Below are 17,680 nucleotides of genomic sequence, written 5' to 3'. Positions count from 1 at the left end.
GTGGATGCTGCCGCTCCTCCACGGGGGTGTCGTGCACCAGGTCCTTGTGGTGCGAGTGCCCCAGCAGCGACCTTGACACCCAGCCTCCGAAATTGCCTGGCAGTGAGGGGCAGGGTCCCCGGGAGCACCGGGGCTCCTCGGTGGCACTTGGCCCAGGGTGGGCTGAGGATGGCTGACGGTCACCCAGTTGTGCCGGCAACTTTTTGGAGCAATGGCAGTGCTCGAGCTCCCTTCACGCTGGGAGAAGTGGGGTTGGTCTAGGGAATGGACATTGGACAGAGCCTGGGGACAAACTCCTCTGTGCCTAGGGCTGGGGGTGTCCCCAGCCTGCCTGCCCCGGAGAGGGGACCTCACTCCTGCAGCGCAGCCAGCCCTGGGCAGCTTCACCCCTTGGGGAGCAGAACCAGGATGCTCAGCAGCCGTGCGGAAAGATGGGCCCATCTTCATAAAGCATGTGTGAAATGCTTATATGATGTCTTTTTCCGTGCCATTACTTTTACTGGGATTGAGGATTGCACGGCGAGACGTGTGCCGGCTGCTGCTGCATCCCTGGCCCCGTGCTTGGAGGGTCCCCGCTGCTGCCCTGTGCCACCGCCGTGGCCACGGGCGAGGTGGCAGCGACGCACAGGCACCGCCGTGCCGTGCTCACTGGTGTACTCGTGCAGAGCAGGACTCCTTGCAGCCTGGGGAAAAACACGTTCGGCACATCAGGAGAAGAAATTTTGTGAAACGGAGCTGGCAGTAACGTCCCCATTACGGACAACGGCGACTCTGCTCACACAACGGGGACGTCCGTCTCCTTCGCCTGCTTTTTATTGGTGTCACTGGTGGCTCTGCGGCCGTGCGGTTCCTGGCAGTGGTGGAAGGACTAGCACGCCTTTCTGGCTGCCACCAGGAACCCGAGCCACTGCAACCACCTGGGTCAAGCACGTGGGCACGGGGACTGGGACCGTGGGCACCCGTGTCCCCCAGCGTGCTTTACAGACGATGGGGAGTCAGCGTCACCCCCCCGCCGCGCGCATGTGCCGGCCTGGATGTGCATGCGCACGTGTGTGTGGAGATTTTAAACACCTAATTTATTCCATCTATTAGATAGATTTTGTAGATTTAATCATTTTCACAGTTGGTGGCTCATTGGATACTCAAGATAAACTCCAAATGAAAGTATAATGGGTACGACAAATGAGTTTTCACACCAGAATGGCAGAAACTTGCTTGGGAAAGAGTTTGAAAGGAACAAAAATATATACATATATAATTTTTTTTTCTGCGGTGGCTTTTGCTGACTACAGTAGGTTACCACAGTTAATTTCACCAGTTTTGTTCATCTGTAAAATTGCATAAAAGTGACATTTTTGTGCTCATTATAGGAACTGCTGATTTATGGCTGGTAAATGCAATGCTTTTCCATTTTTGGTGAGGTTCTCGTAGCAGCGCAAAGCACCCATGAAATTGCTTGTATAATGTAGTTTAAATCCAATCTCGGAGAAAGATTCCCCCGTTGGGTAAAGTGACATTTCCATTCTCCACACCGAGTTTATTTTAGGCCACTTAGAAGTGACTTTATAAGTGAGAGGGGGCAGGTTTGTGCCGTGACCTCGTTTCTGCCAAAGGCTGGCGCCGGGAGCCGGGCGGGTAGTGCCGGAGGAGGAGGAGGAGGGGATGAGGCTGAAGGGGAGCCGTGGGTCCTGGGGCTGGACTGACGCTGCGCTTTGCTCCCGCAGGCGAGACGGCGGCACCCATGCATTCCCCGCGCTACCCCAGCCCCGCCGAGCTGGACGCCTATGCACAGAAGGTGGCCAACAGCCCGCTGACCATCAAGATCTTCCCCACCAACATCAGGGTCCCACAGCACAAGCACCTTAACCGAACGGTCAACGGCTACGACACCACGGGGCAGCGCTACAGCCCCTACCCCGTGCACGCCAGCGGCTACCAGGGCCTCCTGGCCATCGTCAAAGCCTCCGGCAAAAGCGTGGTGAAGAACGCGGAGGGGAAGCGGACTAAGCTGTCGCCCGCCCAGGCCGGCGTCGCTCCCTACCCAGCCTCAAGCACTTTAGCTCCAGGCCCTTCCTGCGCCGGGCAGCTGAGCTACCACGGCGGCCAGAAGCAGCTGGAGGGCCCCGTGCCCCCCAACGTGACGGTGGCGGCCTCGGCGCTGCCGCTGGCGGGCAGGAGCCTGGCGCTGCCGCCCTCCAACCTGCCCTCCATCCAGAGCATCATCTACCAGCTCAACCAGCAGTGCCAGGCCCAGGGCTCCCAGCCGGCCTGCCCGGCCCTGGCGGGCGCCCACCCCAGCCCGGCCAAGCACGGCGCCTTCCCCGCCGTGGCCTCGGCCGGGGCCTACGCCGGCGCCGTGCTGCCGGACTGCCGCAAGGGAGCCGAGCTGGCGCTGGGCTCCAACCCGGCCCTGGCGCCCAAGGCGGGCCTCTACCCCGACGGCGTGGACTACCTGCTCTGGCAGCAGAAGCAGCAGCAGCACCTGCGAATGTACAGCGGGGGCGGCGGCAGCGGCGGCGGCGGGGGGGCCCTCAGCAAGTCCCCCGAGGCTTGCGCGGGCGCCTCGCGCCCCTACGGGCCGGGGGCGGCGGCGGGCGAGAAGGTGAGCTCGTCGCCCTTGAACTGCATGCACGGCAACTTCTCGGTGGGGCAGTACTTCGCGCCGCCCTGGAACAGCGTCCTGGTGACCCCCAACAGCGACTGTTACAACCCGCCCGAGCTGGGCCCCGCGCCCCGCGAGCTCGGCGTGCTGCCGGCCGAGGGGCTGCCCAGCAAGACGCTCTGCAACACCTCCATCCTCAGCAGCAGCCTACAGTCGCTGGAGTATCTCATCAACGACATCCACCCGCCCTGCATCAAGGAGCAGATGCTGGGCAAGGGCTACGAGACCGTGTCTGTGCCAAGGCTCTTGGACCACCAGCACGCTCACATCCGCCTGCCCGTCTACAGATAAGGAGCGGCTGCTGCTCTTCCCAAAGCCAGGGCGACGGCCGGGACGGCGGCCGGGGGGCCTCCGGCACCGCGAGGCTGCGAGACCGTGGAGGCCAGGGCGGGGTGATGGGGGGGGGACGGGGTTGGCTACCGAAAGGGGTCCCGGCGCCCCGCAGATACTGGCATTTAACCGGGGTCGTCAAACTGGATGCGCCCGAAACCCGCTGGAAGCCAAGGATGAAGGAATGCTTGTCTATATAGCTCAGAAATCATTTTATTTCCACGAATGTGAACAGGGAATCGCTACGAGTTGCTGCTATCCAGGGAGAGGAGGCTCCGCTCTGCGCACGGGCGTACGCGCGTGCCCGGCCGGATCCGCGCGGTGGCCGGCCCCGGGGCTGCGCCGCAGGCAGGGTCCCCGCCCGCGAGCGCCCGCGCTCACCTTTAGTTGAAGTCCATAACTTGCACTGCTTTGATTAAAGCTAATAACTGGGGACAGTCTGGAGGCTATTTAAGAAAAACACTTGAAAACTTGAACAGATTTTTGGTTTGTTTGTTTGGTTTTTTTTCCTTGTTTTTTTTTTTTTAGCTGCCTAGAGCGTGCACCTCGTGGTGGCTGCAGCACCGCCCGCCCCGCTCCCCTCGCCCAGCCCTGCCACGGGGCGAGGGCAGGAGAGGGGTGAGCAGGGGCCGGGGTCACCCAGAGAAAGTCCCACAGGGCGGCCGAGCCCACAGGACCACGCCTAAGTCTCAGATTTCCAAGGTTTTGGGTTTTTTTTTTGCTTTTTTTTTTTAACTGTCAATTATACCCTTGTTCCATTTGAGAGGCAGACAAGGAGATGTAGGATCACGTTCAGTAGCGCATCTAGCCACCGCGCTGGGGTGGGATTGCATACTTCCTTTTCTTTTTTTTTTTTAAAGCAGTTCAAAAACACTCATTATGGTCCGTTATTCAGTATGTGTAATTATGTGTTTAATAGATTTATTCATTTAAAAAGGCTCCGCATCACAAAATACAAAGTGTTTTGATGTTTAAAGGAAAAGGAAACAATACCCTGATGAAACCCAAGGTGATTGTGCTCAGAAAAGAGGTACTGTATCCCTGAAAGGCCTGTTCAAGCACTAAGTGCATTTACAAATCTCTGAGAATGTTTTTTTTTATACTAAAATTGACCATTATATTCTACTGTGAGAAGTGCTGTCTGCACTATATTGTTTTAAAAATGAGAGAAAACAAACGAGAAAAAAAAAAAAAAAAAAAAACAACCACAAAACCTGCAAGCTGTGTGTCCGGATGTTGTTTTTCCCAAAGTAAAACCAGGATGTCACTGGACGTGTGCTCTGGATTTTTGTTTGCTTGCTGTGGCCTCCCCGGTGTCACCCCAGCCCAGCCGGGGACACCGGGACACCTCTGCCCACCCCGGCTCCGCTCCTGGCCTGGCTTCGCCCTGGAGATTTTTAGGGCACGGAGGAACACCTATAAATATCCTCCTAACCACGCTGATCCATTAATCCTTCCCCGGTGCCAGGCGAGGCACACGCACGTGTGCGGGGCCGCCCCGGTGCTGCCAAAGCCGTGGGATTAGGGGCCGCGGCCCTGAGTGCACCGCGGGTGGGCGCTGGGACACGGGTGCTGGTCGTTTGTCCCCCGAGCCGTCGGGTGACGCAGGACCCGTGCAGCACTGGCGCTGGTGGCGTCTCTCCCCATCTGCTGAGGAATCTGGTCCGGGGACGGCCAGGGGCTTTAGAGCTGGACCAAGAGGGCAGCCACGGCCAGGGGAGCCTGATGTCCCTTTGTCACCCTCGGACCGTGGCTCCCCGCGGCACAGAGGGGCCCATGCCGTGCCCCGTGCTGTGCCGTGCCAGTCGCCAGGAGGCTCACCACCACCTCGCGGGAACAAGGATGGAGCCGTCGCTGTCCCTGCAGCCACCCGACGGCCACCACGGCTCCGTCCCTCTTGTTCGCTCTTGCCGTAACGGCAGGGAGCGTGTTCCTGCTGGTATTTTACGGCGTGCCAGGAGGGGACCGCTCCGTCACCGGCAGCGCTGGCGTGACAGCCGATCAAGGGAACAAAGAGGAATTGGGACAAAAGGAATTTTTCACAGAGGTTAATGTCACTTGGGGGGGGGGTAAGGGAGGCGGAGGGAGTGCCGTTGCCTGCTTTGAGCATTAAAATCAGAGCATCTGGCAGAAAACGTTTGCTTAGATCTTTGTCGTTAAAAGGCTGCCACGTTCAAAGGAACGTGAGGCTGAAGCACGTGGGTGCTCGAAGCAGCAAAGGTGGGGTCCCGCTGTGCCCGGCACGGTGCGGGCTGGCGCTGCCCAAAGGGACGCTTTTCTCCCTGCCAGGCTGGGAGCGAGCAGCAGCATCCCCACGCAGCCCGGGGACGTCACCCCGCAGGGACACCTGCCAGAGACGGATACGGGGAACCACGACTGCCCGGCGGGGACACGCAGACCTCGTGGCCATGCTTCGGTTTCCATTCCCAAGGCTCTGAGACCAGGCTGGGGCTGTGGTAGCTGGGACTGGCACCTTCACCTGCCCCTGCAAAGGGGCTTATGTGGGAGCAGGGCCGCCCTCGGGTGGGCAGAGCGGGGTGCAGGGCTCCCCCGTGCACCCACACAACACCTACACGCACACACACACGTGTACGTGCCTACAAGTGGCCTCCCCAGGGGCTCGGAGCCCAGGCAGAAACTTCTCTGCTTGCAGTTTCCCCTCCGAGGGGGAACTCGTTAGCGACGCCTCTATCATATTTACCACCTCACTATAAATCAGGGCGAGCAGCTGGGAGCGATGGCTCAATTCATCTTGCAGGTCTCGAAGTCATTACATTTCATTAGGAGGTGCTCTGGGTTTTTATTATTTAGCAGTTTCATTCGCCCCTCAGATAGATCCGTCGTTGGAGGAGGATTTCACTCCACACGGGAAGGTTTCAAATGTGTAATGCAAAATAAATGTGTCCCTCGTTAGCAGCCGCCCACCTCCATCAAGCACTCACCCTGCAGGGCTGCCGGAGCTGGACGAGGAGGCGCAGGTTGGTACCCGAAACGCGGGTGGATGCGAATGGGGATGGGGCAGGGGCTCACCGAAATGCATCCCAGCACCTCAGGGCAAAGCCACCTCCACCGCAGCACCCTCACACCCTGGCGGGGGGAATGATGGCCTTTCTGATCCGCAAAAATAGTTCTATTAAAATAATAATAATGATTTTTAAGGCAGGCGCACACGAGGCTGATATTAAACTTTGCAGCCGCCTTTGCTGGTTGAGAGTGGGGAGAAGAGACAGGCGATATAAATTGCACGGCTGCAAAAGGACTTAAAAAAACCCATCTCTCATTTTGATTGATATTAGCTTCACAAATTAAGCTTTAGATTTATCTAAAAATAAATTTGCTTCCGCGCTCCGCATTCTGGATGACAAGTGCCTTTCTCTTCCCTTTGTTGGGTTTGTCATCGCCGGCACGGTGCTGCGGAGCAGGGGGCCGGGGGGGGCCGTGCCCGAGCAGACCTGGGGGGGGTCAAAGGGGTGAAATAACCGAGAGGGGCCGCAGGGCAGGGCAGGGAAAGGGGCAAACGCATGCCCCGAGGCCACCCCGCAGCCCCCCGCGTGGCAGAGGCACCCCGTGGTGTCGCGGGGGGCACCCTGGGGTGTCACCGCCGTGGCTGCGGGGTCCCCATCGGCACCCAGCCGCCGCAGGGTGCGTCTCGAAGGCGCAGGGGGCCTGGGGGAAGCAGCGCTCCCACCTCGCACATCCCCAGCCATTTAAAAGCCATCGCAAGCACACCCCTGCACCTTCAGGACTTGAGAGCTTGCGCGGTGGGGAAAAATTTGTTTTATTTCCAGCGGCGCTGGAAGATCCCGTGCCTGTCACCAAGGTGGGCTGAGGGCACGCCAGGTGCTCTTGCTGTCCGGCCGGGCCTGGTGTGCCCGATGGGAACGTGCTGCCAGGCATGGGGAAAGCAAAGTTTATCATTTTCAAATAACGTCTCGCATGAAAGATGGAGCCGGCTCAGCGCCTCATTTGATTATGCAGCGTGAGCCGAGAGCTGAAACCTCAGCCTCTCCTAAGTAGTGATAATGAAACTTATTCATTCCCTCACCCTGGGGAAATACTTAAACCACAATATGAGAGATATATGTAAATCACATTTAAACGGAGACAGTGCAGTTAAAGCTAACGGCGAGTAATCAAGGCGGAAGATGAAGTGCCCCCCTTTCCTGCTATATCATTTGCTCAGCGAGCCGGGCTGCTCCCACGGCCCCGCGAGGTGCCACCGCGCAGCACGGCGCCCAGCCACCGCTGCCACCCGAGGGGTCCCTCCACGCTCCCCCCCCCTTCCCGCTGCAGGACACGGGGCGATGCAGGGGGTCGTGGAGGGGGACAGGAGCACGGGAGGAGCCCCCCAGGGCATAACGCCCGGCAGCACAGGGGGATGCAGGCCGGCAGGCGCAGCGGTGCTGCCCGCTGGCCTCAGCAGCAGGCGGGCAGGGGGTGCGCGGCGCCCCCCGGTTTTTATTTGATCTGATCATTTGATTTGATTTGATGCCCCCTGGCTCTGACCCAGGTTAAGAGGGGTCCCGGGTCCTGCAGCCCAGCTCCCACCGCCTGCCACGGCCTCCAGCAGCTTGGGCTGCACCTAAGGGGGCTTGAGACCCCCCTTCTCCCCCGCCCCAACCCCCAAGACTTTGTTTTTGGGAGCCTCGGCCGGGGCTCTGCACCCAGGGGTGGGCCTGGGGGGGGTGGGGGGTGGGTGCCGGAGCCGGCATTGCGCGGTGTGTGCTGCCCCCCCGCGGGACCGGGCTGCAGCCGCCCGCAGCCTGCACAGGGGCTGGGCACGAGGATCCTGCACAAGGGCCGTGCACGAGGTCTTTGCACAAGGGCCGTGCACGAAGACGCTGCCCAGGGGCTGTGCACAAGGGCCGTGCACAGGGACTTCGCACGAGGGCCGTGCACCATAGCCGTGCGTCGTTCCCATGCCCCACGCGACGAGCAAGAGGCTACCGGGGCCATGCGCTGCAGTCTCCTGGGCGAAGCAGCCGAGGCCAGGAGGATAACGCCGGGCACCACAGCCCTCCGCGACCCCAGCCCTGCACGTCCTGGCTGCCCCACGCTGCCCTGTCCCGTGCCCCGTGGGCATTTCCCAGCTCCACACCACGGCTGTGCCTTGCCACGCTGGCTCCACGCGGCGCAGGGCTCCGCAGGAGCGCTCCTGCCCCGGGCAGGTCTGTCCGTCTGTCTGCCAAGGGGTGTGAGCCCGGGGGGGCTGTGCCAACACCCACCCACGGCACGTGGAAATCTCGCTTAGACACTTCTAGGCCCCGAGGGCTGCGGTTTGGCAGCGGTGACCCAAGCCGACGGTGCATTAGTGCCACGCAGAGAGAGGGGCCAGGGCAGGGGCAGGCTCCTGGGTGCTCCTGGGCCAGCCCTGCAGCAGCTGCCCTGGCAGAGATACAGCACGGCATGCTGCAGCACGGCACGGCGTCACACCGCACGGCATGCTGCAGCACGGCACGGCCTCACGTGGCACGGCACGCATGGTGCAGGAGGCAAACAGCTCCCACCTCCCTCCCAGAGAGCCTCCTGCAGCGACGTTCTCCCAGCCGACACCAGTCAATGACACGAGGACACGGCCCCTGCAGGTCACTCTTTATTACTAAATAAATAGTCGTATAAATCTTGTGCAAAAACGTGTGGCAAAAGCCCTTGGCTGTGGTGCGAGGGGGGGGGCTGTGCTCCCAGCACCCTGCCCGTGGCAGAGGCTCCCAGCACGGCGCAGCCGATGGCCCCAGCACAGGAAAGCAAAGCGGCGGCACCGGAGCTCGTCGGGGTGACCCGGAGACCCCCAGCACCCCCGGGGCCAGCCGGGACCCCCGTTGGGACGGACACCCACCGGGACGGCGGCTGCTGGAGGAATGGAAGCTGCACGAATCCCTGAGGAACAGACGCACCGGGGAGCGCACGTGGGAGCCGCGATTCTGCGGGCCGTGCCGGGGCTGTGCCGGGGCAGAGTCCATCGGCTCCGGCACCGCCGTGCTAGAGCGGGGAGCTGGGGGCCTGCCCGTGCCGCCGCTCCCGTGCCTCTCCTGTCCCCAGTGTCCCCAGCGGCACCACCACCTCCTCCGGCGGGCAGCTCTTGTTGAGCTCCACCACGCGCGGCACCACCGTCGACCAGCGATCTGTGGGATCGGGGTTCGTTAGAGCTGGGCGCCCCGCGGCTCCCCCCGAACCCGTCTGCTCCTGGGGCTCATCGGAGGGATGAGCGGAGCCCTGAGGGATGTCCCCAGCCCACGCTCACCTCTCCGCAGCCGGCCCACGGTGTGGGAGAAGCCGTAGTACTGGTACGTGTCGCTCTTGCCCGGGTCCTCGCTGATGATGCCCAGGTTCTGGTTCCAGTGGGACCAGTTCACCTCGTCCACCCTGCGGGGAAGGGCAGAGCCCAGAAGCTGCGTGGAGCTGCTGGAGCCAGGCAGCAGCTCCTGCACCCGTGTCCCTGCGCCATCCCAACACCCGCAGCACCACCCGGCCCCAGATGAGCACAAACCACCCTGCTCTAATGAGGCCTAATGAGGAGCCAATAACGGATATTGCACGGAACACGCCCTTACCTGAAGCACCAGCGGCGGTCGGGCGTCCCATCGGTGCCCTTGCCCACGGTCACCATCTCCCCGGAGCGGAAAGCTCGCCGCAGGAAGACAGGGAAGGAGCGCTCGATGTCCAGGATGGTGGTGGCCCACTGCCGGGGACACCAGGGACCCCTCAGCCACCTGGGGATGGAGGCACTGGGGTCCCCCGCCCAGACGGTGCTGCTTTGGTGGTCCCTGGCACGGGGACCCCATGGAGCCCCCCTGCTCGGCAGCTCCCAAAGACACACCTGCAGCTTCCAGATGTGCTTGCTCTCCTTGGACACCTGGCCCACAGTCTCCCCCATGAGGGCGATGAGCATGTTGAGGAGCAGCACGAAGGTGAGGATGATGTAGGTGACGAGCAGGATGATGAAGACGCCGGGGTACTTGGCGCTCTCGAGCATCTCCAGGTCGCCCATGCCGATGGTGAGCTTGAAGAGGTCGAGCAGGAAGGTGCTGAAGGTCTGGCTGTCCCGGCACGAGGGGTAGGTGGGCACCGTGCAGTTGGACTGCTCCTCGCCGCAGGACTCGCTGCTGGGACACGGGTTCAGGAGGGACACCAGAGCTGGGGGAGAGGGACAGGGACAGAGAGTCCGTGGGGGCAGCAACAAGCACAGGGCCGCAGCAGGCTCCACGCTGCTCCGGGATGGCCAAGCCCTCTCCTCTGTGCCACAGGAGGTGCTGGAGGCTGCTCCCACAGGCAGTTAGGATGGAGCAGGGATCGTTCCCCTGTGCCCCGGCCTGCTGGCCCCACACCTACCCGATGCGTAGCCGATCATGAAGAGCAAATAGACCAGGAGGAAGCGGAAAAGGTCTTTGAAGAGGATCTGCAAGTGATGGAGATGGGGATGAGCCCTGCTGGCCTGCAACCCCCAGACCCACGCTAGGGGCTGCAGCAGTCCTGCAGGACGCGTGGCAGGAACTGGAGCAGGACCCTGAAGTGAAGCCCCCCCAGCAGAAAGCTTGGAGTGAGGACCCTCTTTTTGGACTGCACATCCACAGCAGGACCAGCCCTGCCCAGGGAGGAGAAGACCCCAACCCCGCTGGACCTTCTGTATCATGATGCTGTAGGTCCCCGTCAGCTTGAGCCCTCGGGTGAAGTAGAGCGCGTTCATCCAGCCCAGGACCAGCGCGAAGACCATGACGGCCAGGTACGCCTCGACGCCTCCCAGGTACAGCCCCGCCGTCACGATCACCAGCACCGAGTAGATGAAGCTGGAGAAGAGGACAGCCACTACCCGCCACTGTCCCCGGCAAGCCTGGGGATGAGCCGTCTGAGAGGCCCCGTGGGCGTCCCCACTTACTAGAGCAGCTGGAAGGAGCCGTCGATGAAGAACGAGTTCACGCCTGGGCACTTCTTCATGAACAGGTCTTTGATCTGGGGAGAGAGGAAAGGTTGGAGAGGGGCCGGGGGCAGCCCCTGCCAGCAGGGTCCGGGCGTCCAGAGGGCATCGCAGCAGGGGCTGGTGCCAGGGGACACGGGGCTGTCACCCTCCTCGTACAGCACCCACGAGGGCTGGGCCACCCCGTTCCCCCTGCCTCACGCCACTGACGTTTGTGAAGAAGAAGAGGATGCCGGTGAGAAGGGTGATGATCTCCCCGGCCAGGCGCAGGTAGTCGATGGTGGTGGTGTAAGGGTAGGGGGGCTGCGGGGAAAGGACACGTCAGTGGCATAGCCCAGAGCCCCCCACTCTGCCCCACATCCCCCGGGGACTCACGGGGCCTTCCATGGGGCGGTAGTAGGCGATGAGGGTGAAGATGACCATGGCGCAGAGGTAGGAGACCACGCTGATGTAGAAGGAGACGGCCCCGAACTTGCGCCACTTGTCACGCAGCAGCTCGTTGATGGGCTCCACGGCCAGCATCTCGTGGCGGTTCTGGGGGGATGCCGGCAGATCAGAATGGAACCAACCCCAGCCCCCCGGCCCCCCGGCCCCCACGCACCTCGATCTTGCTGTTGTAGACGAGGATCTCCAGCACGGACACCTCCTCCCCGCAGGTGTCCAGCGAGGAGAGGTCGTAGAGCGAGGAGTAGACGGGGCCGTACGCCCAGTCCTTGAACTTCCGCGAGAGGTGCCGGGCGTCCTCGTCCGTGATCTCCCGACGGATGATGTGCTGGAAGATCTGTGGGGGGGCGCCTGGCCCATGGGTCTGCCCCCTCCCGCCCCGTCCGCGGCGGTTCCCAAAACAGGGCCGCAGCCCCCCAGGGCGATGCAGCTTGTGCATCTTTAACCGGCCCCCGGGCGAGCCAGGGTGAGCGAGGGGCAAGGGCAGGGTGTGAGGAGGGCCTGGGGTTAATTAGGGAACGGACAGGATGCAAGGAGGGGTTAATTAGCCAGGTTAATCGCCTGCACATGCAGGTTTCTCAAAGCACGTGCAGCCAGCGGCGGTGCGGCCTGCGGCCAGCGGCGCCGCGCACCGAGCGCGACAGGGCCGGGGTCACCGTACCCCGATCTTGCCGGTCTTGGCGGCCATCATGAGCGGCGAGAGGCCGTCGTTGTTGAGCAGCGCCTCGAGGTTGGTGTCGGGGAAGAGCTTGGCGCACTTGACGAGGAGCAGGTCGTACATCTTGGTGACGAACTTGGTGTTCTCGCGGGTGTTGTCGGCGATGGCGACCAGGGCGTGCAGCACGGTGTTGCCGCGGGAGTCCTGGCGCCGCAGGTCCGCCTGCTTGTGCCCGTTCTCCGTCAGGTAGTGCACGATGTGGGGCTGGTTGGTGCAGGCGGCCAGCGAGAGGGGCAGCTCTCCTGCGGGGACAGCACACGGTGGGCGCCCCACCGCGGGGACATCCCCAAGGACCCGGCCCCGCTGCCGCCAGCCCCCCTCCCCAGCTCACCGAAGTAGAAGTAGCCGCCCTCGTCCTTGGGCTGGAAGAAGCGGCCGCGGGCCTGGGCGTGCACATCTGCTCCTTTCTCCACCAGCAGCTCCACGTAGTGCTTGCAGCGGCGCTCGATGGCAATGTGCAGGGCTGTCTGACCTGTGCCAGGGGCGCCCGTCACTGCAGCCTCACCCCAAGACTCCCCATGGACCCCCAGACTCCTTGGGGACCCCCCGCTCCAGTTTCTGAGCCTCCCCAGGGTCCTCCATCCTCCCCAAGGTCCCTGCATCGTCAATCCCCAAGCCCTGCTGGAGTCCTCCATCCTCCCCAGGGTCTCCACTGCTCCGATCCTCAAATTTCCCTAGGGTCCCCAAACCTCCCCAGGGTTCCCAAACCTCCCCAGGGTCCCTCAGCCTCCCCAGGGTCCCTTAGCGACCCCTAGGCCCAGCCACGTCCCCCGTGCCCCCCTACCCCGGTAGTAGACATCGCGGAAGGGCGAGTTGATGAACTCCCGCATGTTGCCCGTCTTTTCGGCGATGTCGAGGAGGACGGGGATGGTGTCGTTCTTGCCCCCGCTCAGGTTGAGCAGTGCCTTGGGCAGGCAGGTCTTCCCCGTCGAGGGCTCTGGGAGCGGAGGACGCTGAGGGGGCTGCCCCAGACCCCGACCAAATCCCCGGCTCCTCTTGGTGCCACAGCCCCCACGCCGGGGCCATGCAGTGCTGTCCCCGCAGGGGCACAGGATCTGCCGGTGGCCCTGTGCACCCCCAGCACCGTGAGGTCCCAGGCGCTCACCTCGAAACTCCTCGTCCGTCAGGCGCTTTTTGTGGGTGAGCAGGAAGGAGAGGAGCCCGTCCAGGCCGGCCGGGGACCCTCGGGAGACGATGTCGAAGAGGATGGGTCTGTTGAAGACCTTGAGGACAGGGGGCGGGTCAGGAGCCGGCCCCTTGGTGCCCGGCGCTGTCTTCCTGCAACAGAAGCAGCAGGACTGAGCACCGCAGCTGCCTCCCCGCTCCGTGCCTCAGTTTCCCACCCACAAGCCGAGCTCAGAGCTGTGGGGATGGGCATGGGAGCAGTGGGAGCAGTGGGGTGCTCTGGACGGGGGGGCTGGCGGGGGCTCTGCCCACCCTAAATCATAGACCCCTTGGCTGGGGTGGCCCCAGGGGGGGCAGCAGCCACAGGGGAGGCACCCAGTGCTCGCAGTCACCTCCCGCCTCCCTGTGGCACCCACGGGGACCGGGTGCTGCTCCCGTTGTGGGTCACAGTGGCAGGGCAGAGCCCCCCAGCAGGGACAGGCCACGGCTCTGGGACAGTCTCCAGCGACACGGGCTGAGCCAGAGTGGGCAGCGGCAGCAGGGGACAATCATCCAGCTCCAGAAACCTGGGGGAGGAGGGACGGCGGCTGCCCCAGCCGGGGTCTCCAGGCCTGGGGAGCCCCCCTCGGCCCCGCTTGCAGCCCAGGGACACGAGGTGCCGCCGGGGCAGGCAGGGTGCGGCACCCAGAGGGCCCAACCAGGCCGGCCCAGGTGCCCAGCACAGACGGGCATTGTGTGCCCGGCTGCAGGCGGCCGCCCCGGCTCCGGTTTCCTGACGCAGGCCGAGGGCGGAGGCCCCTCCTGAAAAGCCCTTTCATGCCAGGGGAGCCAGACGTCCCGCACCGGCAGGGAGCGGCTGCAGCACAGAGCCCTCTTTCACAGCGCAGGCAGGAGGGGAAGGGGGGGGCCACGGTCCCGGCCCCACGGCGGCGTGGGGCTGCAGCCCACGGCACGGCGTGGCACGGCGCAGCACGGCACAGCCCGGCCTGGCACGGCACCAGGCATCCTCACCGGGACTGGCTGGGAGCGCCACGTGCGTGGCACCCCGAGTTCCCTGCCCAGAGCACCCCTAAATGCCACTCAGAGAGCCCTGGGGGCCCGTCCCCAGCTGCCTTGCACCCCCATACCCATGCCAGGGTGCCCCATGCACCCCACCAGCAGTGGTGTCCCCGGGGTGCGCGGGGGACCCCGTACTCACTCCACAACCCTCCTGCGCCAGCGCTTGTTCTCGCTGGGGTGGTGGCGGTAGGTGCCGTAGTCGAAGAGGGAGTCCATGGGGGCCTTCTTGGGCGCGGGGACCACGGACGACTCGTAGATGGTGGCCTCCAGCAGCTCCATGGGTTTCGGGGCACCTTTCCGGAAGGCCCCGTGGAATTTCATGCGCAGGTTTTGCTTTCCGTCCCCAGCACCGGGGGGGGCCCGAGACGCCTCGGCAGGGGACGGGGTGTCCTCCACCTCGAACAGGTTGGCCAGCGAGGAGAGAGGGAAGGAGTCGTCCCCCGGGGCCTCCCCGGCATCGCGGGGGTCCTCGCTGTCTGCCATGCTCCCCTTTCAGCGGGACCTCTGCTCGCTGCCTGGGTGGCCGCGCTCCTCGGTCCTTCCGTGAAAGCAGGAGACCTGGCAGAGGAAAGCCCGGAGTCATTCCCAAATAACTTCCCCTCCCGCCCCATCCTCTCCCACGGGCACCGTGCCCTGTGCGAGCCGCTGCCGGGTCCCACGGCAGGAGCAGCGTCTCACCCCGACCCCAACAGCGTTTGGGGCCAGCGGGACCCCCGGCACTCCCCAGCCCACCTACCCGCCCGCGGGGACCCCTCGCGTCCACGCAGTCCCACCGGCTCCGGCGCTGCCGGCTTCAAAGCGCAGCTGCCTGGAGCCCGGCCCCGCTGTGGTCAGCTTGGGTGCAGCCCAGGCTGGGGCACAGAGCGGGCCCTGTGCGTGCTGCCCGGCCCCCGGGGAGCCACCCGGCTGGGGGTGAGGGGAGCCACAGGGGGTCAGGAGCGGGCCCCCCCACAGCCCACCACCCGGCGGCGGTGCCACACAAGCCGGGGCTGTGACCTGGACCCCGGCACGGCGGGGGGACGCAGCCGGCGGGTCCTGGCGGAGGGAGCGAGCAGTGTTTGGGGCAAGAAACGATGGGTTTTGGTCGTGCAGGGGGAAAGGAGACCGGTGGAAAGTCGTGACACCAGCACGGACAGCACAGCGCTGTGGGGGACACGTGGTGCTGGCTGGGGTCTCCACGGACAGACACCTGCCTGCTTGCTGGCCCAGCAGGTAAATACCCCCCGGGCTCCCCAGCTTTCCATGAAAACACACCACAAAATACAGCAGTGCTCAGCCCTGGCTCAGTTTCTGCCTCCCGGGAGCTCGCTCAGCCCTCGTTCCCAGACCCGGGGTTCAGAGACAGAAAAAGCACCCGGGGAACGTATAATTTGCTGCTGGGCTGCAGCTCTGTACGACAAGCCATAATGTCGGGCTTGGCCCTCCCGGAGATGGCTGCTGGATAACGTGCTTCTAATTAGGCAGCGTGTCGCCACGGACACCCGCGGCGGCCGGGCCACGGCTCCCCACGCGGGCAGGGGACGGGGGCTGCAAATGGCCCCAGGAACTGCGGCAGCGTGGGGGGGCTGTGGGCAACATCCCCTTTGCCCCCGCAGCCCCCGGATCCCGCAGGAGGCGGCAGCGGGGACGCACAGCCCCAGGAGATGCGGGGCGTGTGACGGGGCGTAAAGGGATTTCTCCTCCTCGCTTCCTGCCCTGCTCTCACTGCAAGAAATTCCACGTGCACCTGCCAAAGCCGCGGTGACCCCGGCTCTCGCACACCCGACACCGAGCAAACACGGGCTCTCACGCAGCCTGGCTGTCCGAGACACCAGACCAGGGAATTCACGGCACGCCAACCCCTCCAGCACGGGGACGGAGCACCCAACCCCTCTCCACTGTGCTGGAATCCCAGCCCAAACCACAGGAAAAGCACAGCTTCAGAGAAAAGCAGCGAGGGCAAAGCCCAAATATAGATCAGGCTGCCAAACCCAGCCAGAGGCCAGGGCAGAGCCGGGGGGATGCCAGCGCTGCAAGGAGGGGCGCGAATGCACAATTACCCGTGAGGATTTTACTACCAGGATGTAATTTTACTCCCTGGTGGAGCACGGGTGGGTGCAGCTCTGCGCCGCTCGTGCTGCAAACGCGGGCGGTTTTCCTCCGAGGTCTGCGGGGGGCACGGGGAGGGCTCTGGGCAGGGCAGCGCCTTGCAGCCCCCCCCAGCCCCAGCGCCCCTGCCTCCCGCCAGGACCGGGTGCGTGGAGCTTCTGCCCAGCACCAGACAGGGGCTTCCCTGTGGCAGCACCCCGCGGTGGCCAGGGAAGCAGAAGTAGAGCCGGGGCAAGGAGGGGCGTGAAAGCTCGCTGCTTGCCGCTTGGAGCCGTGGTGCTGCGGAAGGCAGCGGTCACAGCCTGGCTGAAGTGGTGGCACCTGCCAGCACCCAGAGCCTGGGTGCCCTTACAGAGGGTTCCCCGAGGACATCGGGCCCGGGGTCACCCGGGCAGCAGGCGAATGGAAATCAGCTTCCTGCAGGCAGCACGCCTCTCCCCGGAGATTTGAATCGGTTTTCATTTGGCTTAACCCGCGGCAGCAAAAAGAGCGAGAAGCGAGGCCGGCGCATCCCATCCCGTGGCCGTCGGCCGGGGACGACCCCGCTGCGGTCATGGGATGGGGACAAGCGGCACCGGGGCCATCGCAGGGCTGAAGGCAGGGGGACGCGAGGCAGAAGCGGGTGACGGAGCGGCTGCCGTCACGTGCCGGGGAGGAAGCTTGCTTGGGAAGTGACGGTCTCGCGACCGGCCCTGCGAACACACAGGCGCTCCCATGGGCCCCGCCGCTGCCAGGAAAGGTGTTGTCAATCGGGTTTTATTTGGCTTGTTGACTTATTTGGATATATTTTTTTTTTTTTCGTTTTTCAGCCTTCCTCACCCCACGGAGCAAATGACTCAACGCCTGGCGTCGCGCAGCGAGCCTGCCGGGCACGGCCCCGCCGCTCGCATCCAACACAAACCCTCGCACCCGCACCCAGGTGCGCGCCCAGCACCCGCACCTCGGCCCCCCCGGACCCCCCCCCCGGGGCCAAGCAGCAGCCACCCAGCCACCAGCCGGGGCGCGGAGCCGCTGCGCGGGTGGGTTTGGAGCCCACGGCACCCCGAGCCCCCCACCCCACGGCACCCCGAGCCCCCCACCCCGCTACCCCCCAGCCCCTGCCCGCTGCCCCCAGCCCCGCTCCCCCGTCCCCAGCCCCGGTCCCGTCCCGGTACCGCCCGTCCCGGCCCGTCCCGCGCCGCTCCCGCAGCCTCCGGCGCCTCCCGCAGCCGCCGCGGGCCCCGTCCCGGTCCCTCCCGTCCCGGTCCCTCCCGTCCCGGTCCTTCCCGGCCCGGCCCCGCTGCCGTGGGCGGGCGCCCCGGGACCCGCCCGCAGCCGGGCCCGCCCCCGGGACGGCCCCGAA

General features: G+C 64.3%; 2 protein-coding genes across 6 annotated transcripts in view; one reads left to right on the top strand and one right to left on the bottom strand.

Moving 5' to 3' along the window:
* The window catches only part of FAM222A (family with sequence similarity 222 member A), a 28,935-nt gene extending 24,723 nt beyond the window's left edge, over window positions 1–4,212 (top strand). For both annotated transcript variants that reach the window (XM_080559319.1, XM_080559318.1), the window contains exon 3: window positions 1,725–4,212. In XM_080559319.1, the coding sequence (XP_080415445.1) occupies window positions 1,725–2,953 (1,229 nt within the window). In that variant the 3' untranslated portion in view covers window positions 2,954–4,212. The remainder of the gene's footprint in view (window positions 1–1,724) is intronic.
* On the bottom strand, window positions 3,696–17,622 carry TRPV4 (transient receptor potential cation channel subfamily V member 4). 4 transcript variants are annotated; one of them, XM_080559296.1, is made up of 16 exons: window positions 17,493–17,622; window positions 14,390–14,808; window positions 13,172–13,344; window positions 12,851–13,003; window positions 12,398–12,538; window positions 12,010–12,308; window positions 11,506–11,685; window positions 11,280–11,438; window positions 11,115–11,207; window positions 10,866–10,939; window positions 10,611–10,776; window positions 10,322–10,388; window positions 9,810–10,126; window positions 9,544–9,702; window positions 9,234–9,355; window positions 3,696–9,114 (listed from the first exon to the last, which is right to left on the bottom strand). In XM_080559296.1, exons 2-16 carry the CDS (start codon window positions 14,731–14,733, stop codon window positions 8,592–8,594), a joined length of 2,970 nt encoding a protein of 989 aa, XP_080415422.1. In that variant the 5' UTR covers window positions 14,734–14,808; window positions 17,493–17,622; the 3' UTR covers window positions 3,696–8,591. The 4 variants fall into 4 exon arrangements, with proteins under 4 accessions (XP_080415422.1, XP_080415421.1, XP_080415423.1 ...); XM_080559298.1 differs by having other exon boundaries at window positions 8,833–9,114; window positions 9,544–9,671; XM_080559295.1 differs by having other exon boundaries at window positions 12,851–13,344.
* Between the last annotated feature and the right edge of the window lie 58 nt (window positions 17,623–17,680).

The sequence above is a fragment of the Anser brachyrhynchus genome (genome assembly GCF_964034855.1).
Source record: "Anser brachyrhynchus genome assembly, chromosome: 17".
In the NCBI taxonomy this organism is placed as follows: Eukaryota; Metazoa; Chordata; class Aves; order Anseriformes; family Anatidae; genus Anser; species Anser brachyrhynchus.
This window is presented reverse-complemented; position numbering and strand designations above follow the sequence as displayed.